Source organism: Bos indicus x Bos taurus, chromosome X, assembly GCF_003369695.1.
Source record: "Bos indicus x Bos taurus breed Angus x Brahman F1 hybrid chromosome X, Bos_hybrid_MaternalHap_v2.0, whole genome shotgun sequence".
Taxonomy (NCBI): domain Eukaryota; kingdom Metazoa; phylum Chordata; class Mammalia; order Artiodactyla; family Bovidae; genus Bos; species Bos indicus x Bos taurus.
Genome location: NC_040105.1, coordinates 6,821,732 through 6,846,840, shown reverse-complemented (window position 1 = coordinate 6,846,840; position 25,109 = coordinate 6,821,732). Strand labels below are relative to the sequence as shown.

The window sequence follows — 25,109 nt, the reverse complement described above, 5'->3', positions numbered from 1 at the left end:
GAACGTCTTTTTCAAATCTTGAACGCCTTCTGGGACCCAACCTGCCTGTAACTTGGGGATAGTTCTGCCAATGAAATTGCAGGATGAAAATGCAACACCGGGGTCATCAAGGCGGGTCTAGTGGAAACCAAGGCAAGTGATTTCGAAGCTGCAGAAAAAGATTCCACATGTGAGATTTCAGCAAGATAACCTCAAATGTACTGCTTTGCCCAAAGGCAGAATGAAATTTCTCCTCCTTCGCCATGATATCACTTGGGTGATTATGCAATAAATGCCTTTCTAGCTTTATATGGCACATTTTAAGGGGAAAAACAAAAACAGTGAGTGCACGTTCATTCAATAAGTTGTGTCCCACTCTGCGACCTTATGGACTGTAGCCCACCAGGCTCCTCTGTCCATGAGATTCTCCAGGCAAGAATACTGGAGTGGGTTGCCATTTTCTTGTCTAAGCAATCTTACCGACCCAGAGATTGAAACTGCTTCTCCTGCAGACAGATTCTTTACCCCTGGGCCACCTGGGAAGCCAAAAAATCCAATAGAAATACTTGTAGGAGATTCTTAGATAGGACTTCCCTGGTGGTCCAGTGGTTAAGACTCCATGCTGCCAATGCAGTGGACACAGCTTTGATCACTGCTCAGGGGAACTCAAGGGCATGGCAACCCACTCCAGTATTCCTGCCTGGAGAATCCCATGGACAGAGGAGCCTGGCGGGCTATGGTCCATGGGGTCACAAAGAATCCCGACTTAGCACAGACACACAAAGTTTCTCCTTCTCACTCCCAGTACAGTCACAGCCACACACACACACACACACACACACACACACACACACACACGGCAAAAGGGACTGGTCATCTGTGTATCCTTAAAGCTGATAATTCAAGGGCTTCACAGGAAGCAGGACGCTGAAAAGGAAGCCTCTGCTTCTTTGGTGTTCGAGGGCTACTGCTTTGGATGCTGCAAATTCCTCACTGGCCACTGGCCAAAACATTTCTTTCAACTGAGTCTATATGACCCCTTCAAGGAACGTAGAAGTATTTCACTAGCAGTAGAAATAACAGGGAGTGACGGAGGACTGCTGTCTGAAAGGTGGTGGAGTTTTTACTGCAACGGAGAGACTTCTTCTGGCACACATAGCATGTTTCTAAAAGTCAGATAGGTTGTCATTCCTTACCTCTACACAATTACACTTGTAGAAAGCCTGCAGGAACTACTGTGTGATTGGCTTTTAAAACAATACAGTTGCTTAAATTTCAGGATAATTTTAGATTGGGACTCACCTGGTGGTCCAGTGGGGTTCAGACTCTGTGCGTCCACTGCAGGGGGCATGGATTCCCTGGCAGAGAATGTAAGATCTCCAGGAAACTAAGCTCCTACTGCCCTGTGGCGTGTGGCTGTCTCCTTTTCTAAATAAAGCTTTATTGGTACCATGCCTCATCCATTCACTTACCTTCTGCCAGTGGCTGCTCTGGGGCTCCCAGGGCAGTGGTGGGTAACTGCCACAGAGACCATGCAGCTTGCAAAGGCTAAAATATGTACTGTCTGGCCTCTTCAGAACAGGGCTTCCCTGGTGGCTCAGCTGGTAAAGAATCTGCCTGCAATGCAGGAGACATGGGTTCAATCCCTGAGTTAGGAAGATCCCCTGGAGAAGGGAAAGGCTACCCACTCCAGTATTCCTGGGCTTCCTTGGTGGCTCAGCTGGTAAAGAATCCACCTGCAAAGCAGGAGACCTGGGTTTGATCCCTGGGTTGGGAAGATACCCTGGAGAAGGGAAAGGCTAACCACTCCAGTATTCTGGCCTGGAGAACTCCATGGACTGTACAGTCCACGGGGTTGCAAAGAGTCAGACACGACTGAGCAACTTTCACTTTCATTTTTCTCTTCAGAATAAAGTTCTCTGACCCCTTAATAGACTCAAGTGCTGTCACTAGTTTGAGAGACCGGGGTTACATACATGGTTCACTGTGGATATTCAACCAAGGGCATCGCAATGGGACCCAGAGACTGGAAGGGAAGAGCCACCACTTTCAAATCATGGGCCCCTTCAAGGGGCGGACTGACCCACACTTTCTCTGTGAGTGCCCTTCGGTCCCTCTGAGATGGAGCTGTTGCTCTGGTCTGTGTATCAGACACATGTTTCCGCCGAGTGTGCAACCAGCTGCACATAAATCTGTGTCATCTGCAAACACGAGTTCTCGCCACAAGCCAAGCCCTTGAGGTTCATGTGGATTTCCTATCATCTGCTCATGGCTGCTTCTATAGCACTATAGCAGTCATTTTGAAATTAGTGAGAGTCTGTGGTTAGTGAGCAGACTGCCTTTTTGTTAGATATCTGAGCTCTGACGTCAGAGCACGTGGCTGCCCAGAAACAGTCATCTCACTTTACTATGTTACTATACTGTGCAGCAAGGAAAAGGAAATGGCAACCCACTCCAGTGTTCTTGCCTGGAGAATCCTGTGGATGGAGGACCCTGGTGGGCTGCCGTCTATGGGGTCGCACAGAGTCGGACACAACTGAAGCGACTTAGCATTAGCATACTATGCCGCAGAAAGAAACATAACATTTAAATGAAGGTTGAAATACGTAATGTGTGTATATGTGTCAATGGACACATGAGTTTGAGTAAACTCCAGCAGTTGGTGATGGACAGGGAGGCCTGGCATGCTGCAGTCCATGGGGTAGCAAAGAGTTGGACACGACTGAGCAACTGAACTGAACTGATACATGTGTCCATCCTATAGACCTCCCTGTGGAGCCCTATACCAAGGTCACAGACATGGAGCCCTTGGACCAAGGTCACAGGATAAAAATCTCTGGAACTGATCATGTCCTATAGCAACTATTGCCCTGAGCCTCCAGATCTAAACTGGCCACTTTCCTGACCCCATATGAGCTAAAATACCCACTCTGTTATCCACCCAATAGCATCCTAGGGGGTTCTCAAGTGGCACTTGAGGTAAACAAACTGCTTGCCAATGCATGAGACATAAGAGACTCGGGTTTGATCCCTAGGTTGGGAAGATCCCCTGGAGGAGGGCATGGCAACCCACTCCAGTATTCTTGCCTGGAGAATCCCAGGGACACAGGAGCCTGGTGGGCTACAGCCCATAGGATCACAGAAAGAGTCGGACACGAGTGAAGCAACTTAACACACACAGCATCCTAACCAATCACCTAATGCCACCCTTCTAGTAGGAATTTTCTGTCTTAAGGCTATAAAAATGGGCTGCTAGCCAATCAAAGGGGCTGGCTCTCCCTTGACCGGCCCCCTGTTCTAAAGGCGTCTCCCTCTCTGATAAACTCTCCTCTCCTCTCATTCTGCCTCATCTCTGAAAACTTTTCCAGCCCGTGCACAGACCACCACACTCCCCCAAAACACACTTCCTTCAGAGTGCAGTGACATTCAGATGCCATCACATCTGAGACCACCTGCGACCTGCCTCCAGCCTCTCAAAAGTGGACTTCTTCTTGCTTCGAGATGCTGAGTCACAAAGAGTACTTCGGTCTGTCTGACCCCTTTGCGGACACTCACATTGACGGGGCGGTGAACCTCGTATTCCCTGCTGGAGCTTAGGGAGTGACCTGCCTGGATTGAAGTCTCAGCTCTACGACCTCTGTGAGCTTGGACACGTCACATGTCTTCTGCTGCCTTGGACAGAAACTAGAGATAGAAAGGTGAGCCACCAGGATAGGGGGTGCCAGTTAAGCCAGACTTGAAGTTATCCAGTGCAGCCAACACTGCACTGGAAGGCAGTCGGATAAGGATACTCGCGTTAGCTTGGGTTCCTTCTTTGTCTCTGGACACAAACCCCACCCTGTCCTTTCCAGCCTGGGCTCGTCTCTTTGGAGGCTGAGAAATGGAGCTCAAGACTTAGTCAGATGGCTCCAGCATTGAATGTTCTGCTGACTGCTCTCTTAGGCACTATTTCTCAAGCCATCCATTTCTGCTATCTCTTCAGAACAAAGACTGGGTTTCCTTCAGGAAGCCAAGTCAGGTGAGGTTAATTCCCCACAAAAACCACAAGTCAGACTCTTTGGCTTCTAACTCTCAGTAGCTCACTCATAGTCTGACTCTTTGTGACCCCATGGCCTGTAGCCTGCCAGCTCCTCTGTCCACGCAATTCTCCAGGCAAGAATCCTGGAGTGGCTAGCTGCTGTTCCCTTCTCCAGGGGATCGTCCTGACCTCTGATGGAACCCTGGTCGCCCGCATTGCAGGCAGATTCTTTACCTTCTGAGCCACTAAGCCCAGGTTCAAAACCCACCCACTGTGTGCAATATTTACAGAGCTACTGAATTCCCCCGGGGTGGGGGTTGGGGGGCAGAAAAAGAGTTGCATGCCAAGCTGTAACCCACGACAACACTTTTTTATCCGCTTAAAGCTCTGTGGGCAACCTTGAGCAGTTTTGTCCGTTCTGGAGACACTGGGCAGAAACAGAGGCCGAAATGCAGTGACGCTGTTGCACAGATCCACCCCCCAAATCTTTGGCATCAGGGCAAATGGACAAACGCAGCATTTCCATCTTTTAAGGCACGTTCCACACACGATCTTCCAAAAGAATGTTCTGCTTTCCAGGAGCCAAGGAAATAGAAGATCAACTGTTCCAAACAGGTACTGAGATCTCCACTCTCTGAAGGACTCAGGGTCTTGGGAGTAGTCCTATGATGGTTTGTCCTGTGTTTACAAGCAAGTGCATACTCTCCAAGGGTGGTTAAAGTTTCAACACCATCAGTGTGTGTTCTGACTTCTATCAGAGCAGCTGCCCCTGCTTCCAGACAAGCCAGCCTGGATCTTTCTGAAGTGGTAGCGTTTGCAGCTCCTGGTTAGAGGCCCTGCTTCCATCTCGCAGTGACCTCCCCTCTGCCTTCCACCCCAACAGAAGCCCAGTCCTGTGGTTTTCTAGGAGGAAGGCTGAGGAGCTGAGGCCAAACTCTGTCTTACGTAAAACTGCAAAGCTGGTGGTGGAAATGGAGATGAGCCTCTGGCGTGGGAGACGGTGGAGGAAAAGCATAGGGATGCCTTACATCTGGTTGGAAAAATTCTGAGACCTCATGTTTACTGCTGGGAGAAGGTCAAAGACTGTCTGCTCCTGGCTGCAAATGGACCTGTTAAATTTCCTGATGGTAAGTATGATGGAGCTGGTGTTTTTCTTTCTTTTTTTTTCAAATTTTGATTAGTGAAGAATCTGCCTGCAATGTGGGAGACCTGGGTCCGATCCCTGGGTTGGGAAGATCCCCTGGAAAAGAGAAAGGCTACCCACTCCAGTATTCTGCCCTAGAGAATTCTATGCATAGTATAGTCCATGGGGTTGCAAAGAGTCTGACACGACTGAGGGGCTTTCACTTTCACTTTTAGTAAAGCCATAACTTAGATGAGGCTCTTAGATTTTCAACTTGAAGACTTTTTTTTTTTTCAAGTCCACTCAATATATTACCAATAGTACTAATATCATTTTGAAACTATTATGCGTATAGAATTAAGCATGACTTTCAATGTTTAATGCAGTTCCTCTAAAAATTAAAGGAGTTTGGCCTCCCTGGTGGCTAACTTGGTAAAGAATCCACGTGCAATGAAGGAGACCTGGGTTCAATCCCTGCGTCCGGAAGATCCCCTGGAGGAGGGCATGGCAACCCACGCCAGTATTTTTGCCTGGAGACTCCCATGGACGGAGGAGCCTGGCGGGCTACAGTCCACGGGGTCGCAAAGACTCGAACAGGAATGAGCGACTAATACACTTTAAGAAAATCTGAATAAACTTGAACTTTTTTTTTTTTCCTAAAGAGAGTTACTCTTGAAAGCTAACATACAATGTCAAAAATCTAACCTTACATGGTTGAGATGAGTAAAAATTGAGCGGACCTGAAGGTATAAAACGTGTGTGTGTATGTGTGTGTGTGTGTCCAGTTTGGCAAAAGAGTTTCCCCTTTCTTCAAAGTTTTGTTGATTCCAAGCAAAAGTCCTAGCTCTGTGGGGTGATTTCCCTGGCGGAGGGGGGCCACAGAAAAGCAGTATTTTCATGCTAATCACGGCAGGGTCACTGTTTATGAACTGGCAACGGATCAAAATGAAGGATGTCAGAGACTCAGACTGCTCAGACCTGGCAAGAGCGCGTGGTTTCTGGGGGAGATGGGTTAAGATGAGACAGCACTGTCGAGGGCTCCGGGTTCTGGAGAATTCAGCACCCCCGCCCCCTCCCCCTCCCGGGAAGGCCTGCCGACCGGCAGGAGAGCGGACTTCCCGACCCTGAGCTCTCTGCCCCCACCCCTCCTCCTCGTTACCAAGCATCACCCTCGTGAGGCCTCGTGGCGTTCCGCGCTGCCCTCGCCGAGCCTGGCGCCTTTTCTGCCAGCGCGGGGCGGGGATCAGGCGGGGGCAGCGGGGAGGCCCAGGGCACATGACGCCCCCTCCCCGCGGCCCCCGCGCCCAGCACATGACTCAGGCCGGCAGGCAGACCCGAGCCACGCGCGTCCCCAGCACGACCCATGGCCTCTCCGCGACTAGGCACCTTCTGCTGCCCCACGCGGGACGCCGCCACGCGGCTCGCGCTGGGCTTCCAGCCGCGGGCTTTCCACGCGCTGTGTCTGGGTAGCGGCGCGCTCCGCCTGGCGCTCGGCCTCCTGCAGCTGCGGCCCGGGCGCCGGCCCGCGGGCCCCGGGATCGCCTCAGCCTCGCCGGCGACCTCGGCCCGCGTCCCCGCCTCCGTGCGCATCGTGCGCGCCGCAACCGCTTGCGACCTGCTTGGCTGCCTGGGTGAGCGCGCGAGCCGCGCGGGCGAGGGTGGGTGGGGAACCCGTCGGTGTTCGAGTGAGGGCGCCCGGTCCGCGGGTGGGGACCCCTTCTTGGGAGGTGAGGGCGCACGGCCGGGGACCCCTCCGTGCGTGGTTCAGGGCCCGTGCGTACTGCACTGATGGAGACCCCTCCGCGCGCAGTTGAGTGCGCGCGGCCCGCGAGTAGGGCTCCCTCTGCGGGTGAAGACGTTGGGCCCCTAAGTAAGGGCGCGTCTATGCGTTTTTTCAGGGCGTGCCTAGGTGCGCGGTTGAGAACCCGCGGCCCACGGGTGGTCCTCCGTGGGAGTTTGACGGGGTGAGGCCCGCCAGTGGGGACCCCTTCATGGGAGTTGTGGGCGCACGGCCCGTCGTAGGTGGGGACCACTGAGGGCGCGCAGCTCAAAGGTGGGGACCCCTCCGTGCGCAGCTGAGCGCGCGCGGCCCGCGAGTAGGGCTCCCTCAGTTTGTGGGTGAGGACGCCCGGCCCCCAAGCAGAGACCCGTCTGTGCGTTTTTTCAGGGCTCGCCTACGTGCGCGGTTGAGAGCCCCGCGGCCCCACGGGTGGGCCTCCGAGCGAGGTTGACGAGGTGTGGCCCGCCACTGGGGACTCCTTCGTGGGAGTTGGGGGCGCACGACCCGTCGTAGGTGGGGACCACTGCCTGCGCGGTTGAGGACGCGCGGCTCTACGGTGGAGACCCCTCCGTGTGAAGGTGAGGACGCCTGGCCTGCGAGTAGGGACCGTCTGTGCGTTTCCTAGGGCACACGCACCGCGGGTGCGGACCCCTCCGTGAGCAGTTGAGGGCCCACGGCCCGCGAGTGGGGATCTTTCCGTGTGTGCTTGAAGACGCGCTGCCCGCGAGTGGGGACCCCTTCGTGCGCGGTTGAGGGTGCACGGCACTGTGTGTGCAGTTGAAGGCACACGGTCCGGGGTGGGAACCCCTCCATGCCCATTTGAAGGCCCATGGCCCACGAGTGGGGACCTCTCTGTGCCCAATTTAGAGCGCGCGGCCCGCGAGTGGGGACGCCCTTCGTGGGAATTGAGGGCGCACAGCCTTGTGACAACCACTCCGTGCGCGGTTGAGGGCACATGGCCTGCCGGTGGGGTCCCCTCCATGTGCAGGTGAGGACGCCCAGCCCACAAGGAGGGACCCATCTGTGCGTTTTTCAGGGAACGAGTACCGCGAGTCGGGACCTCTCCGTTCCCAGTTGAGGGTGCGTTGCCGGCGAGTGGGGACCTCTCTGTACGCGGTTAAGGGCGCGCACCCCGCGGGTGCAGACCCCTCTGTGCGCGGTTGAGGGCGCACAGCCCATTGGTGGGGACCACTGTGTGCGCAGTTGAGGGCCCGTGGATGCGGGTGGGGACCATTGTGTGGGCAGTTGAGTGTGCACGGCCCGCGGGTGGGGTCCCCTCCGTGTGTGGGTGAGGACACCAGGTCCACGAGTAGGGACCCATCTGTGCATTTTCCAGGGGTCGATTACCATGGGTCGGGACCCCTCCGTGCCCAGTTGAAGGCCAATAGCCAGAGAGTGGAGTCCCCTGCGTGTGCGGTTGAGGGCGCATGGCCTGCAGGTGGGGACCACTGCCTGCGCGGTTGAAGGCGCCAGTCCGCGGATGGAAACCTCTCTGTGCCCAGCTGAGGGCGAATGGCCTGCTAGTGGGGACCTCTCTGTGCCCAGTTGAGAGCTCGTGGCCCACGAGTGGGTCCTTCATGGGAGTTGAGAGCGCATAGCCTTGTGGTGAGGAACACTCCGTGCGCAGTTGAGGGTGCACAGCCCACAGGTGGGGAACTCTTGGTGTGCAGTTGAAGGCACGCCTACAGCCTTGAGGACCCATCCATGTGCGGTTGATGGTGCGTGGCCCGTGAGTGGGAACCCTCTCTGTGTGCTTGAGGGCGCACTGTCTGCGAGTGGGAACCACTGCGTGGGCGGTTGAAGGCACACGGCCCGTGGGTGGGAAGCCCTCCCTGTGCAGGTGAGGACGTCGGGCCGCGAGTTGGGACCCGTCTGTGCGTTTTCCAGGGCACACGTAGTGCGTGTCGGGACCCCTCCATGCCCAGTTGAGGCCTGCGGCCCTCGAGTGGGGATACCTCCATGTGTGTTTGAGGGCGCACTGCCTGCGAGTGAGGACGCCTCTGTCCGCGGTTAAGGGCGCACAGCCCAGGGGTGGGGACCACTGCGTGCGCGGTTGAGGACACCTGTCCTGCGAGCAGGGAGCTGTCTGTGCCTTTTTCAGGGCATGCGCACCTCGGGTCAGGGCTCCTCTGTGTGCTGTTGAGGGTGTGCAGCCAGCGAATGGGGACCTCTCCTTATGCGGTTGAGGGCACACGGCCCGCGATGGGAACCCCTCCATGCCCAGTGGAGGCCGCGGGGCCCTAGAGAGCCAGGATGGGGACCCCCTTCCTGGGAGCTGAGGGAACACGGCCCTCAACTGGGGAAGCCTTCGTGTGCAGGGAAGGACACCTGTCCCGGGAGTCCTGTGCATGGTTCAGGGTGTATGTACCACGGATGGGGACCACTCCTTGCATGGTTGAGCGCGCCTGGTCTCCGGGACTGGGGGACCCTCCATATGCGGGTGAGGACGCCAGGCCTGCGACCCGTTTGTGAGTGGTTGAGGGCGCCCGGCAGGCAGGTGGGGTCCCCTCCGTGCAAGGATGAGGGCACCCCGCCCACAGGTGGGGACCCATCTGTGCGTGGTTGAAGGCATGCAGCCCGCAAGTGGGAAGCCCTGGGTATGAGTGGGGGTGCCCAGCAGTCGGGTGGTGCATGTTTTAGGGCCTGTGGCCCATGAGTGGGGACCCCTACGTGTGCAAATGAGGATGCCTGCCCCAGGGAGCGGGTACCGCTTGTGCGTGGTTGAGAGCGCCTGGCCTGCGAGTGGGAGGACTGATCCAGAGAGGGCTACCCAGGGACACTACGAGGACGAGTGGATTCTGCAATACAGTATGGGTAAAAGTTGCTTCCGGAGACTTCTTTTTTTCTTTTCTTTTCTTTCTTTTTTTTTTTTTTTTTAACACTTTGATGTATTTGTTACTGCTCTTACTAGGGAAACTTTAGGCAGTGCTGTGAAGGAAAACACAGAAAATACCACGGTTCCATGATCGGTCCACCAATGAGAGACTAATAGTTAATATTATCAAGCCTGTGCTCACATACATGCAGTTGTTTCCAAACCGATTTAGCAGGATCAGGAAGAAAACTCCATATATACGATAAAATTTTTATTTCCTTTTTTATCTATGTATCTAAATTTGGGTTTTCTATCACAGATGTGCAAACTTGTAGTCTCTAGACTAAATCCAGCCTGCTTTTCTATGTACAGCCCATGAGTTAAGAATGTTTTTACATGTTAAAGTGTGTTTTAAAAATCTACCAGGGGGCTTCCCTGGTGGCTCAGACGGTAAAGCATCTGCCTGCAAGGTGGGAGACCCGGGTTCAATCCCTGGATCGGGAAGATCCCCTGGAGAAGGAAATGGCAACCCACTCCAGTACTCTTGCCTAGAAAATTCCATGGATAGAGGAGCCCTGTGGGCTACAGTCTATGGGGTCCCAAAGAGTCAGACACGACTAAGCAACTTCACTTTCTCCCTTTCTAAGAGGAGAGTGAAAAAGCTAGCTTAACACTCGAAGCCTAGAAATCTACAGAACAGGGACTTCCCTGGTCGTCCAGTGACTCAAACACTGTGCTCCCAATGCAGACCTGGGTTCGATCCCTAGTCAGGGAACAGGATCTCACATTGCGGCAACAGAGACCTGGTCCAGCCAAGTAAATAAATACTTTTAAGAACATCTACAGAACAATGGTATTTCAGACATGTAAGCATTCTGTGAAATGTGAATGTCAGCGTCCGTAAGTGGATTCTTATGGGGATACAGCCGTGCCCTGCACTTGTGCACTGTTGGGGCAACATCTTCCACCCACCCCATTTCCCCATGAGGGCCGAAATGAGTGTTGCATAGAGAAACATAGAGAAAGTGTGGGCCACAGACCCTAAAATATTTTCTCTCTGATCCACTACAGAAACTTTGCTGACCCCTGCTTTCAACCCTAGCACGGCACATTTTACAAACTCTAAGCTCGATACTGCTGACCTTTTAAACTTTTTTATTTTGGACTTTATTATATATATGCAAATGTAGAGACTGTATAAGAAGCCGCCTGTTCTCATCACCTAGCCTCCTCTATACTTCATCCCTGTACCCCACTCCCCACTGAATTAATTTGAAGCAGATCCCAGAATTTATATCATTACATCCAGACAAATCTCAGTATGTAACTGTAGAAGAATTCAACATATATATAATTATATACATAATTATAATATATAACATGTCCATTGTAACATACTGTATACTACATGTGTGTGTATGTTAGTCACTCGCTCATGTCTGACTCTTTGCAGCCCCATGGACTGTAGCCCACCAGGCTCCTCTATCCATGGGATTCTCCAGGCAGTAATACTGGAGTGGGTTGCCATTTCCTCCTCCAGGGGATGTTCCCAACCCAGGGATCAAACCTGGGTCTCCCACACTGCAGGCGGATTCTTTACTATCTGAGCCACCAGGGAAGCCGTATACTATATGTTACAATATTATTATATATTACAATATATAATATATTTAATATGTTATATTAGTGAAGTGAAATCGCTCAGTCATGTCCAACTCTTTGCGACCCCATGGACTGTAGCCTACCAGGCTCCTCCGTCCATGGAATTTTCCAGACAAGTGTACTGGAGTGGGTTTCCATTTCCTTCTCCAGGGGGTCTTCCCGACCCAGGGATCGAACCCGGGTCTCCTGCATCACAGGCAGACACTTTACCCTCTGAGCCATCAGGGAAGCCCAATATGTTATATTAAGTGTATATTTAATATAGTATCATATTATAATATGTAATTATATATATATATATCACACTGATATCATTGCCACCTAAAAAATAAGGAAAACCGATTCCTTCATGTCACCGCTACATGTTCAGGCATGTCATACATGCCAGTTTTCCGTTCGTTAGTTCAAATCAGGATCCAAAGAGCGTCCGTGTTCTGTGAGTGCTGACGGGTGCTGGCCATGTTGGAATCGTCTGCTCTTGAAGGAGAGGCTCTGATGGTATTTGAATGGCTTCCACCTCCGTGTCCTGAGGGTGTCGCAGCAGCTTCTAGCCCACCTTGACCAGATACCTGGTGGATGTGTTCCAGGGGTTGGCTCCCCTGTTCCTCTTGCTGTTTTGTGCTTGGAGACACTCAAGAATCTTGACTCCAGACACACGCTATGGAACTTGCAGTCACTTTTTCAGACTGGAGTAAGACAGGAAGGAATACCTCCCTTTCTGTTAGTGACAAGCGAGTGTGGTGCAGGATAATTAAATTTTAAAAAATTGGTTTTCTCCCTGATTCTGCTGAAGCATTTGGGGGAAGCATCTTAATAGTTTCAGTAACTTGAATATCTGGAGATAGAGTTGCAGCCAAACATCTTTTGGGGGGTGGGTCAGGAAATAAGATTGGTACATCCTTTCACCTTTTGAAGGAAGGTACATGGCACTGTGGGCAAATGAGCAGAAGCAGGAGTCAGGGCAAGGCAGGGGGTGTCTGGACCTCCTCGCTGAAAAATAACAAGCACAGATGCCAAGGTGTCCCTGGTGGTGCAGTGGTAAAGGACCGCCTGCCAATGCAGGGGACGTGGGTTCGATCCCCGGTCCAGGAGGGTCCCGCGTACTCCAGAGTCTGTGAGCCACAACTGCTGAGCCTATGCTGCAGAGACTGGGGTCCATAACATCTGAAGCCCACGACCCACCTAGAGCCTGCGCTCCGCAACAAGAGATGCCACGGCGATGAGAAGTCCACATACCACAATGAAGAGTAGCCCCCACTCTGAAACTAGAGAAAGCCTGCGAAGACCAAGTGCAGCCAAAATAAAGACAGAAAGAAATACAGATGCCTATTGCATGGAATGTGATTCCGCTCCCCCACTACCCCACCCGCCCCGGAGGATTTTTTAAAATCTTTTTTTTTTTCCTGGACAAATTGCACAGCTTGTGGGATCCCAGTTCCCTGACCAGGGATTGAACCTGGGCCATGGAAGTGAAACCACAGAATCCTAACCACTAGACCACCAGGGAAGTCCCGCCCCAGTTTTGCTGACACTTCACTGACATACAGCACTGGGAAACGTTTAGATATCCAGCACAATGACTCACATTTACCATAAAATGTTTCCTAAACACCCATCACCTCATATACGTGCAAATATATATACATATGGTGTTTACTGAGCTCAAAGCAGATCTCCATAGTGAAAACAACAAAGCACTATTTGGAAGAAAACGTCATTTCTGTTATTTGCACTTAAGAATGAGAAGCGACATCTTTAGGATTTTAGTGTCCATAATGCCCTTTGGTGGTGTAGGACACAGTGTATATCTGGTTGCCTATTTTGAAGTATATGTTTTGTATGCCAACTACACACATTATGCTAGTATACAAGTCTGTACTGTTCATTTCCCCTTGAGCATTTTGTGTTATACACTGTACATTCAAACAGATGCTATCCCAAACCTCACAACCCTATTATATACATCGAGTGTGGATACTGATTATAGGCGAATTAGATATCTGGATCTAAGAGCAAGGAACACTCCCAAATAATAAATGTCAAAAGTAGATTACAAGAGCTAACTTGTGAAAATCTTCAATTTTTAATTTTATTAAAAAGAACAGAAGAACTCTCTTTCACAACTTCAGAATAAGCTTTTTTCGGGACTTCCCTGGTGGTCCAGTGGTTGAGAATCCACCTTGCAGTGCAGGGCACACGAGTTCCATCCCTGGTCAGGGAAGATCCCACATGGCGTGGAGCGACTAAGCCCATGCACCACAAGTTCGGAGCCCATGAGCCATGACTACTGAGCCCAGGTGCCGAAACTACTGGAGCCCAGGTGCCCTGGAGCTGGTTCTCCGCAGCAAGGGAAGCCACAGAGATGAGCAGCCCAAGAGTAGAGGCCCCTGCTCGCGGCACCTAGACAAAGTCCTGTTAGCAGCAACAAAGACCAATCAATAAAATAAATCAATACATCCTTTTTTAAAAAAATTAAAAAAGAAAGAATGTGCTTTTTTCAGTCGTTCTTTTTTTTTTTTTTAACATGAGGACTAGTTAAGCCGGACACTAAAAATACAGCCAAGAAACACACACTGTTATTCACACAGTTGCTTCTTAGAGGCAAATAAACGACCAACCAAAATAAGGAACATGACTCGAGCTGATGTTAGTGGAAGTGGAAATCAAAGCGCCGGGGATTGCTCTGCAACCATAATCCTTATCTTCTGAGTCTTTTTTTTTTCCTCCTCTGTCTCTCCTGTACCCACCAACATGTGTATCTTTCATCTCTGCCTCCCTCACATCTTTCTCTCTCCCTTCCTATCTTCTATCCATCCATCCTTTCATCTATCCATGTGTCCATTTGTCCATCCATCATTTTTACAGTCAGCAGGCCCCCTTTAGGTCTGAGTCAGGAGCGGACACAAAGAAAGCGTTATCACCTGGTTGCCCCTTAGGTATCGCGGTCCGATCTGCGGTGTGGTTAGGGTTTCCGAGTTTCGTGGACGACATCTCTGCCGTGAACAACACAGATGTGTGGCCTGCCGTCTTCTGCGTGGGGAGTGCAGTAAGTGTGGCTTCCCTGGTCACCCTCCCCACCCCTTCCCTCCCCTCTGTTACACTGAGTCCTCAAAGTATGGTCCTGACCCTCCCACCAACCCAGTGAGGTTTTTAGAAAAGCTCAGAGACCCCCACCCTTAGCCCACTGACTAGGGACCCTGTGGGAGGAAGGCCTGTCTGTGATTTAACAAACCCTCCAGGGGTCTCTGGAGCTTCCCAGGTGGCTCACGGGTGAAGAACCCGCCTGCTAATGCAGGAGGTGCTGGTTCGATCCCTGGGTAGGGAAGATCTCCTGGAGGAGGAAATGGCAACCCACTCCAGTATTTTTTGCCTGGAGGATTCCATGGACAGAGGACCCTGGGGGGCTACAGTCCACAGGGTCGCAAAGAGTCGAACACCATTGAAGGCACGTAGCATTGCAGCACATCCCTGCCTTGCTCCCCCTGGGAAGGTCCTTCCTGCGCATCCTCTTTCGTCCTCAGCAGAAGCGCATCTGGTTCAAAGTGCCTGGCCAGGCCTTTCATCTCTGAGCCCGTCATCTCTCTGCCTACACATGTGAGCATCAGGAGGGGCTTGCTGGACCAGTCTGGCTGAGCAGACCGGGAACCAAGGCACCCGCCTGCCCCCAGGCCACGTCCCAGCCTAGGCTTCCAAGCGTGGCCACGTGTCTGCCGAGGGCTTCCAGGGACACGAGATGACATCAGGGAGGGGCAGGGCCACCCGGAGCCCGCCCCCAGGGGCTGGGATGACATCAGGGGTGGGGCGGGGCCACCTCCAGCCTGCACCTAGGGGCTGGGATGCCATTCTTCTGATTACAGCTCTGGATCCAGCTGCTGTACAGCGCCTGCTTCTGGTGGTGGTTCTGCTATGCAGTGGATGCCTACCTGGTGATCCAGAGGTCGGCTGGACAGAGGTATTCAGTGCGAGTGGCCGGGTTCTTCTGCTCTAGCTCATTGCCGGAGGGGAAGGTTGGAGAGGCCACGAGCACTTATTTCTGTAGGGTAGACACGGAAAGTGAAAGAGGAGAGCGAAAAAGTTGGCTTAAAGCTCAACATTCAGAAAACTGAGATCATGGCATCCGGTCCCATCACTTCATGGCAAATAGATGGGAAAACAGCGGTAGACTTTATTTTTTGGGGGGCTCCAAAATCACTGCAGATGGTGACTGCAGCCATGAAATTAAAAGACGCTTACTTCTCGGGAGAAAAGTTATGACCAACCTAGAGAGCATATTAAAAAGCAGAGACGTTACTTTGCCAACAAAGGTCTGTCTAGTGAAGGCTGTAGTTTTCCCAGTAGTCATGTATGGATGTGAGAGTTGGACTATAAAGAAAGCTGAGTGCCAAGGAATTGATGCTTTTGAACTGTGGTGTTGGAGAAGACTCCTGAGAGTCCCTTGGACATCAGGGAGATCCAACCAGTCCATCCTAAAGGAGATCAGTCCTAAATATTCATTGGAAGAACTGATGTTGAAGCTGAAACTCCAGTCCTTTGGGCACCTGATGCAAAGAGCTGACTCACTGGAAAAGACCCTGATACTGGGAAAGATTGAAGGCAGGAGGAGAAGGGGACGATAGAGGATGAGATGGTTGGACAGCATCACCGACTCAATGGACATGAGTTTGAGCAAGCGGGAGTTGGTGATGGACAGGGAGGCCTGGCATGCTGCAGTCCATGGGATCTCAGAGTTGGACACGACTGAGTGACTGAACTGAACTGAGACACAGTCCATCAGAACCTCCCAGTGGGCACTCCACCAAGAAATGTCTAATGCCAGCTCGTTTTTATGTAAAAGGCAGAAGGCACAATCAAAACAGCAAGGTATTCTTGCTGGGCACCTGAAACATTGTAAGTCAACTATATATATATATATATATATATATATATAAAGAAAAAATAGCAAAATATTCTCCAGGTGCCCCCCCCAACCAAAATTGAGGATTTTAAAACCATGGAAATAAGTAATTCAGTAAATTTCATATTTGGAACTGGACAGATGCTAAAAAAGGATTGGCATGATTATAAAAATTCTGATGGTATCTAAAGGTATAGGAAGAAGTTCTAAGAAGTGTGTATGGATGTGTTATGCTAAGTACAGAGCCCAAGATTTCTGGTGCTGGAGAGGGGGCTGTCTAGGAGGAATTACACAGTGGTTAGTGCCTTGGCCCCAGTGGGTTCAAGTTCCTGACCCTCACTCACTCACCTCAGTCACTGAGTGACTGTTGGCAAGTTTCTGAACCTCTCTGGATCACCTGCAAGGCTTACTGACTCTGCTCCTTTGGGGGGACAGGGTGGCGTGTGTGGGTGTACAGAGATGAAGGATGGGGATGGTTAAGGATGTAAGGATGGAGGTGGTAAGAGTGTAAACTCTGCAAGGAATGGTCAAGGGTGGCAGTGGAGAGAGATAGGAAGTCTCTCAGCTCTCCTGGAATGTCAGATGGCCACCCACTTCTCAGAGACCTTCTTTGTGGTTTGGACTGAGCATTAAGACCCTTGCATGTTGGGTACCCAGATGACTTCAGGAAGGACAGAGGCTGGGAACCTCTTGCTACTGGGGGAGCTAGGTCCCTAGGAGGAATTATGCCAGCTCATTTTTATAAAAGGAAGAAGGCACAATCAAAACAGCAAGGTATTCTTGCTGAGCACCTGAAATGTCCATCCCTTCTGTCAATCTTGAGAGCCTTCAGTTCAGTTCAGTCGCTCAGTTGTGTCCGACTCTTTGTGACCCCTGCAGCACGCCAGGCCTCCGTGTCCATCACCAACTCCCGGAGTTGACTCAAACTCATGTCCATTGAGTCAGTGATGCCATCCAGCCATCTCATCCTCTGTTGTCCCCTTCTCCTCCTGCCTTCAATCTTTCCCAGCATCAGGGTCTTTTCCAATGAGTCAGCTCTTCGCATCAGGTGGCCAAAGGATTGGAGTTTCAGCTTCAGCTTCAGTCCTTCCAAAGGATATTCAAGACTGATTTCTTTTAGGATGGACTGGTTGGTTCTCCTGGCAGTCCAAGGGACTCTCAAGAGTCTTCTCCAATGCCACAGTTCCAAAGCATCAATTCTTCAGTGCTCAGCTTTCTTTATGGTCCGACTTGCACATCCATACATAACTACTGGAAACACCATAGCTTTGCCTAGATGGACCTTGAAAGCCTTAGGTTAAGGGAAACAAACCAGACACAGAAGGCCACATTTTTTACACTTCCACTTGGATGAAATGTCCAGAATAGGCGAATCCATAGAGAGAGATGGTAGCTGAGTGGTTGCCAGGGGCTGGGGGTGCAGGCGTGATGGGGGGAGACCCCCGAATGGGTGTGGGTGTCCTTTTATGGGGATGAACATGTTTTCAAACGGGCCTGAGGTGGGGCTTGCATGGCACTGTGGATATCCTAAATGCCGCTGAGTTGTTCACTTTAGAATGGTGACTTTGATGTTACATGACTTTCACTACTCAGCACTAAGGGGTGACAATACATACACAAGTGGGCACAGCTGTGTGCCAATAAAACTTTATTTACAAAAGCAGGCAGAGGGCCGGATCTGTACGGAGGGCTGTGTTTAAACAAATAAACAAACAAAACAACCTCAGAGGCACAATCAGGGGGCTACTTGCTGAGATTCTGCTCTGCATGTGTTTTACCGCTGCTCGCAGAGTGTGGGGCCGGGCAGGCGCTGGACCTGAGGTTCTGGACCTGTATTCTCTCTCCCCCAGCACCATCCTGCTGTACCACCTCATGACCTGGGGCCTGGCTGCCCTGCTGAGCGTGGAGGGTGCCCTCATGCTGTACTATCCTTCCATGGCCAGGTAAGCCGGGGCTCCCCCAATGCCTGACCCCCGTGGGGCGTCCTCCTGCAGACATGCCTGGGTGCTGACCCCATGTGGGTGGGCGGGCCTTCGTCCAGGATCCGTGCAGCTGCGAGCACGTGCCTGGCTCCTTGAGCCAGCCAGGGTCCCCTGCTCCTGCCCATCACGTGTGTTGGGTTGGTGCTGTGCCCAGTGTGGATACAGAGCTTGCAGGGCACCATGGGTGTCCTAAATGCTGCTGAGTTGTTCACTTTACAATGGTGACTTTGATGTTATGTGACTTTCCCTACTCAGCACTAATGGGTAAAGCAGCCATAGACAATACATACACAAGTGGGCATGGCTGTGTGCCAATAAAACTTTATTGACAAAAGCAGGCGGAGGGCGGGATCTGTACTGAGGGCTGTGTTTAAACAAACAAACAAAAAAAACAACCTCAGAGGCACAATCGGAGCTGGGGGTGCATCTCTCCTCCCTACACACCTGTGATGGCTCTCTCCTACCTGCTGTTGATTTTTTTTTAATCCTTCAAACCAGCTTTCTCTGGGCACGGAGGTGAGTTGAACATCCCAGGGCTGAGTTCCAGATGTCTGGGAGACTCAAAGGGTTGCTTTTAGAATAGCTCATTTTCAGCCTCTGCTGTCTGCACTTTTTTTTCATGTCTCCATCCTGTGCTCTTCTGAACACACGCTGGGAGATGTGGCCTCTGAAACTGTCTCAGACATTTCTTTGAGTCTGAACCCCTGCCCTTTACCATTTGTAAAGCCTCAAGGTCTCTCTAAGGAGATATATTCTACATTTTAATGGAAAACTGAAAATCAGACGTTGGACACCATCTCTTGGTGATTTTAAGGTGTTGTAGACCCAGGGAGGGGCTTCCTGGGTAGCTCAGCTGGTAAAGAGTCTGCGTGCAATGCAGGAGACTCCAGTTCAATTCCTGGGTTGGGAAGTTCCCCCAGAGAAGGGATAGGCTACCCACTCCAGTATTCTTGGACTTCCCTGGTGGTTCAGACAGTAAAGAATCCGCCTGCAGTGTGGGAGACCTGGGTTCAATTCCTGGGTTGGGAAGATCCCCTGGAGGAGGGCATGGCAACCCACTCCAGTATTCTTGCCTGGAGAATCCCATGGACAGAGGAGCCTGGCGGGCCACAGTCCATGGGGTTGCAAAGAGTTGGACACAAATGAGCAACTAAGCACAGCACAGCACAGACCCAAGGATCAGTACAGCATGGCCCATAGTACAGATCCGGCCCTTTGCCTGCTTTTGTAAATAAAGTTTTATTGGCACACAGCCATACCCATTTGTGTATGTATTGTCTATGGCTGCTTTATCCATTAGAGTTGAGTAGATTTGACAGAGGCCATGAGGGTTCTGAAGCCTAAAATATTTCCTATCTGTTCCTTTAGAGAAAAAGTTTGCTGACCTGTGGTGTAGACTGTTTCTCCCCATCTTTCTTAATTTCTTGCAGCTGCTCACTCAAATGTCTCCACAGTCCTATTGCTTTGTCAACTGTGACTACTTCCAGGCCTCTGTGTAGACCCCTCAAAATAATCTGCTCTCCCCAGGAGCCTTAAAAGGACGAAGACAGAGTAAGCAGCTGTTACAGAGGGATGCACTTAATCGGAAAGAGAATTTTTATCACTCACCTCCACCCATGGGATCCTGGGGCTGTTTTCATTTGAGCCCAGGTGCTCCCAGATTAACACAAGGCCTCCACCTGAAGCATTTTCATTCTCCATCATCTTATCCTCCAACATCTCCACCCTCAATCATCCCCACCCTCTATCATCTCCAATATGCATCACCTCCAACCTCCATCATCTCCATCCACCATCATCCCATCATGCCCATCTTCCATCATCTCATAGGCCATCATCTCACCCTCGAACATCTGCACCCAATATCATCCCCACCCTCCAATATCTCCACCCTCAATCATCCCCACCCTCCAACTTCTGCAACATCACATGCAACCATCATCATCTGCAACTTCCATCATCCTATCTTCTCTAACCTCCATCATCTCATCCTCTATCATCTCATCATCTCGTCTTCCATCATCTCTACTCTCCATCATCTCCACCTTCCATCATCTCATCTTTCATCATCTCCACCATCCATCATCCCACCCTCCATCATCTCCACCATCCATCATTTTCATCCTCCATCAGAACCGTCCTCCATAATCTCCAGCCACCATCATCTCATCTGCCTCATGTCCACCCTCCACCATCTCCACCCTCCATCAGTCTGCCCTCCACCATCCCATCATCTCCACCCTCCATCATCCCATCATGTCTACCTCCATCTCCTCCTCCTCCATCATCTCCTTCTCCATCATTGCCACATTCCATCATCTCCACCTTCCATCATCCCATCATGCCCACCCTGCATCATCTCATCCTCCAGTGTCTTCACCCTCCATCATCTCCACCCTCCATCATCCCATCATCTTCTCTGCACCTTCCATTGTCTCCACCCTTCATCATTTGCATCCTCAGAGCACTGTGCAGGCTCCCACCCTCACTCATCTGTCCTTCATCATTCGAATCTCATCTTTTGCTCCTCCTGTTTCCCTTTCTCTCCTCAAGCCCTTGTAGACCATGGTTTAGCTTTCACAGCTGAAGAAGAAAGCTTCATTTATAAAAGAACGCACCATCTTCACATGGTATTGCCATCCTTAGGGCAACAAAAGGTGGGCACTGCATTGTTCATGCCTGGTTTTGTGCATTCTTCCACTTTCATCTCTGGTGTGTGCACTCCATACTGATGACAGCACCAGCATCTTTATCATGCCCCCTTCCCGGGCCTCCAGGGCTACGCCCTCCTCTGGCTTTCCCCCTCATCTGGGGTTGGACCTGAGCAACTTCTCCTTTGGATGCCCTCTCCCCCTTTGCCACTTTCTCTACATTATGCATTTGTTCAGTGACACTCCCGGCCTTGGTACCATAGCTGTGTGTAGCATACCACCATGTCCCGTTGCTGACGGACGAGTCCCCCAGCCCATCAGTAGACATTCCTGTCTTTGTTTCTGAAAAGAACCACCGAAATGATTATGGGTCACCTTGGGAACAAGTGTCCTGAGAAATAGGAAGCTTGGGTGTTTTCAGTTGTTCGAGGGCAGAGCTTGGATCTTATTGGTGATGTCAGCCAGGCCTAGAACGTAGTAAAGTGCTGAGGACCTTACCAGTCTATTGAGTGCCTTTGTCTTGCTTGAACTGTGTGTGTTTTCTTTGAAGGGGTCCCACAGGGGGGTTGTGGTGGGGGTGGGCGTCCATCATCCCAGAGTCTTTCCTGTCTTTACTTTTTTCCAAGGGGGAACTTGAAAAGTGGCCCACTTTCTGAGACAAGACAGAACTGTGATTGATCTTCCTTCTCCTTCTGTGACTTACTTGCTTGTCCACAGACATGATGAGATGTGAGTCAGGTTTCCTTCCGGCAGCCAGAAGTGATCTGTGCATTTCCCTTTGCGCTCTGGGTCCTCTTATCTCGGCTTTCAGATAAGGCAGCGGGTTATTTCAGGTAAAGCCTTATTGTTGGAGAATGCCTCGGTTTTTCTCTCCCCCTCTCCCCACCAGGTGCGAGAGGGGCCTGGAGCATGCCATCCCCCACTACATCACCACGTACTTGCCGCTGCTACTGGTCCTGGTGGGCAACCCCATCCTATTTCGAAAGACAGTGACCGCAGGTAAAGGGCAGGGAAGCTTCCTGGGGATGAGGCCACGGGGATGAGCCCCAGGACTTGGGCCCCAGTCATTACCTAGGATCCCTGACCTCATCTGTCATCCTGCAGAGACGAGCAGAATGAAGTTGGGGAGAGTGAGTGGGTTTACATTAGTGACAGGGAGCAAGCCTACTCAGTCACGGCTAGATGGTCTTTGCCAGCATGCGTTAGCGCACAGCCCAGGGACCTGTGGACTTTTTCCCTTCTACCTGGACTCATCCTGGGTCTATCCGCGGCGTGCCCCCAAAGACCCAGTGTCCTTGAAAACTGGCGGAGGGGGAGATGGGAACAGGAGAGGAAAGGAAAGGTCAGCCGTGGGCGAGGGGTGGAGATGGACAGGGCTGTCCCCGGTGGCGGAGGGGCTGGCTCCCCCCGTGCTGTCTGGGCCCATGTCTTCTCCCAGCTGGGCAGGAAGCAGGAAGGGGCCCACAGGACATGAGTCAGAGGCACCAGAAAGATCTGGGCGAGAAGGTGAGTCAGCAGACCCACAGGAGGGGGCCTGCATTCCAGCCCCCTACCCCATCCTTGAGGAGACGAGCCCTGGGGCAATTCTCTAGCCCCCTCGTGCCCTGTGGGTCCCTCACGGGCAGAATTGGAATAAAGAAACACACCTCCACAGAAAGGTCACTGGAGGATCGACTGTGGATTGCAGAACTTTAAGCGACATGCTCTGCTACTTAGGGAGACAACATCACGAAGGCTCTTTGGGTCTCTCTCTCTTCGTATCTGCGTTGAAAACCAGTGTGTGGACACCTGTCAGTAACACAACATTGGAAATCGACTCTACTGCAATAAAAATTTAAAAACACGCAACCCCCATAGTGTATTAGAAAGAAAGAAAGTGAAGTCACTCAGTCGTGTCAGACTCTTTGTGACCCCATGGGTTGTAGCCTACCAGGCTTCTCCATCCATGGAATTTTCTAGGCAAGAGTACCGTAGTGGGTTGCTATTTCCTTTTCCAGGGGATCTTCCCAACCCAGGGATTGAACCCTGGTCTCCCGCATTTTAGGCAGACGCTTTTACCGTCTGAGCCAAATACAGCTTTTTAAAAAACATTGCATTAAAAACAGTGATCCAATTACATCAAATAAAGGAAAACGAAGTGTAGGAAAAAACACTGGAAAGAAATATACTAAGATGCTAACAGTAGTTGTCTTTGGGGGGATGATAGGTTATTAATTTTTTTTCTAAACTTTTTTTTATATTTTTCAACTTGTCTAAAGGAGGATGCCAAATCTTTCAATATTTTAAAATAGCAAGTATGAGACTCCCCTGGAGGTCCAAGGGTTAGGACTACACGCTTTCACTGCAGGGGGGCCTGGGTTTAATCCCTAGTTGGGGAACTAAGATCCCACGTGCAGAGAGTCTTGGCCAAAGAAAGAAAGAAATCAAGGATAAATTATTACTGTTTACATTTTTTGGCCGCATCTTTCAGCATGGGGCATTATAGTTTCCTGATCAGAGATTGAACCTTGCCCCCTGTGTTGGCATGGAATCTTATAACCACTGAACCACGAGAGAAGTCCCCTAGTGAATTATTTTTATAATAAAAATAACATTTATATTTATATTTAATATTTATAAAATAATTTTTATTATAAAGATAAAAAGTATAAACTGTTAAAAATACAGCTCCTGAACGAATAAAATCCAGATAAAATCGGGGGTGTAGTTAACAGCACTGCACCAGCGTTATTTTCTTCATGCTGACCAACGTGTGGTTGTGAGTGTGGTTGCGGAAGACGTTAACACTGGAGGCGGCTGGGTGCAGCTATATGGGGGCTCTACTATCTCTGTATATCTTATATAAATCTAAACAATTTCAAAAGTGAAAGTGAAAGTGGCTCAGTCATGTCCAACTCTTTGTGAACCCATGGACTATAAAGTCCGAGGAATTCTCCAGGCCAGAATACTGGAGTGGGTAGCCTTTCCCTTCTCCAGGGGGATCTTCCCAAGCCCAGGGATTGAACCCATGTCTCCCGCATTGCAGGCAAATTCTTTACCAGCTGAGCCACCAGAGAAGCCCCAGAATCCTGGAGTGGGTAGCCTCTCCCTTCTCCAGGGGCTCTTCCTGACCCAGGAATTGAACTGGGGTCTCCTGCATTGCAGGCAGATTCTTTACCAGCTGAGCTATCAGGGAAGCCACAAAGACTTCAAAGGAAACCTTTAAGAGCTGTGTATTCCCCCCGAGTGTCTGAGAAGCGCCCCCGCCCCTCCCCATGCAGTGGTGAGAGAGGCATGGCTGGTATCTTGCCTCCTGCTCTCCAGGGTGACTTGCGGGCTCCCATCCGGTTTGCTGGCCTTTGTCGATCATGAACATCACACACCGTTCCCCTCTGCTCCACAGTGGCCTCCTTACTGAAGGGAAGACAAGGCATTTACACGGAGAACGAGAGACGCATGGGAGCCATGATCAAGACCCGATTCTTCAAGATAATGCTGGTTTTCATTGTTTGGTAACGTGTTTCTGTTTCTTTAAACTCTCACTGGGACGTGAAGTGCAAACCTCTTGTAAGTTGCCTTCCCAAGTGTGACCTGAGTTCCAGAGGCAGAGTCTTGGGAGAGGAAACCTTTAGAGGCTTGTCCAGATGGCCCTGGAGGCAATGCTGTCCAGACAGGAAGGCCAGTCTGCACCCATGACCTTCTGGAAAGAAATTCACATCCGCTCAAATTATAGAGAATCGCTAAGAACAGAAAATCCTCACTTTAACGTGGTCACATCCCAACCACTTGCCTCTGGAGTACTGTCCCATCGCCGAGGGTTAACATTCAAATCAAATGCTTCATCGTGCCTTCTAAATCCATCTTTTATTTTTGCACCCATCTTTGTTTTATTTTTTAATTAATTAGTTTTTTGTTGTTGTTGCTGCAGTGTGAGGCATGTGGGATCTTACTTCCCTGGCCAGGGATTGAACCCTCATCCCTCTTGCACTGGAAGTACCGAGTCCTGACCACTGGATGGCCAGAGAAGTCCCTGCATTTGTCTTGACAGCAGGATTCCTGTATCTGATGAGACTCAGGGATGACACCCCGTGTCTGTGTGATGACTCACAGCTCAGGGCAACAAGGACAGAAACCATGACTCCCCAGGCAGTCCAGTGGTTAGGACTCTAAGCTCCCACTGCAGGGGGCAAGAGTTCCATCTCTGGTTCAGGAAACTAAGATCCCAA

The 25,109-nt window shown here is 51.0% G+C and overlaps 1 protein-coding gene across 1 annotated transcript in view; it reads left to right on the top strand.

Moving 5' to 3' along the window:
• The first annotated feature begins 6,272 nt into the window (after nucleotides 1-6,272).
• GPR143 (G protein-coupled receptor 143) overlaps nucleotides 6,273-25,109 on the top strand; it is a 29,363-nt gene continuing 10,526 nt past the window's right edge. Inside the window, exons 1-6 of the mRNA XM_027534506.1 lie at nucleotides 6,273-6,751; nucleotides 14,314-14,423; nucleotides 15,235-15,329; nucleotides 18,122-18,214; nucleotides 21,794-21,903; nucleotides 24,287-24,395. Of these exons, the coding sequence (XP_027390307.1) occupies nucleotides 6,484-6,751; nucleotides 14,314-14,423; nucleotides 15,235-15,329; nucleotides 18,122-18,214; nucleotides 21,794-21,903; nucleotides 24,287-24,395 (785 nt within the window). The 5' untranslated portion in view covers nucleotides 6,273-6,483. The remainder of the gene's footprint in view (nucleotides 6,752-14,313; nucleotides 14,424-15,234; nucleotides 15,330-18,121; nucleotides 18,215-21,793; nucleotides 21,904-24,286; nucleotides 24,396-25,109) is intronic.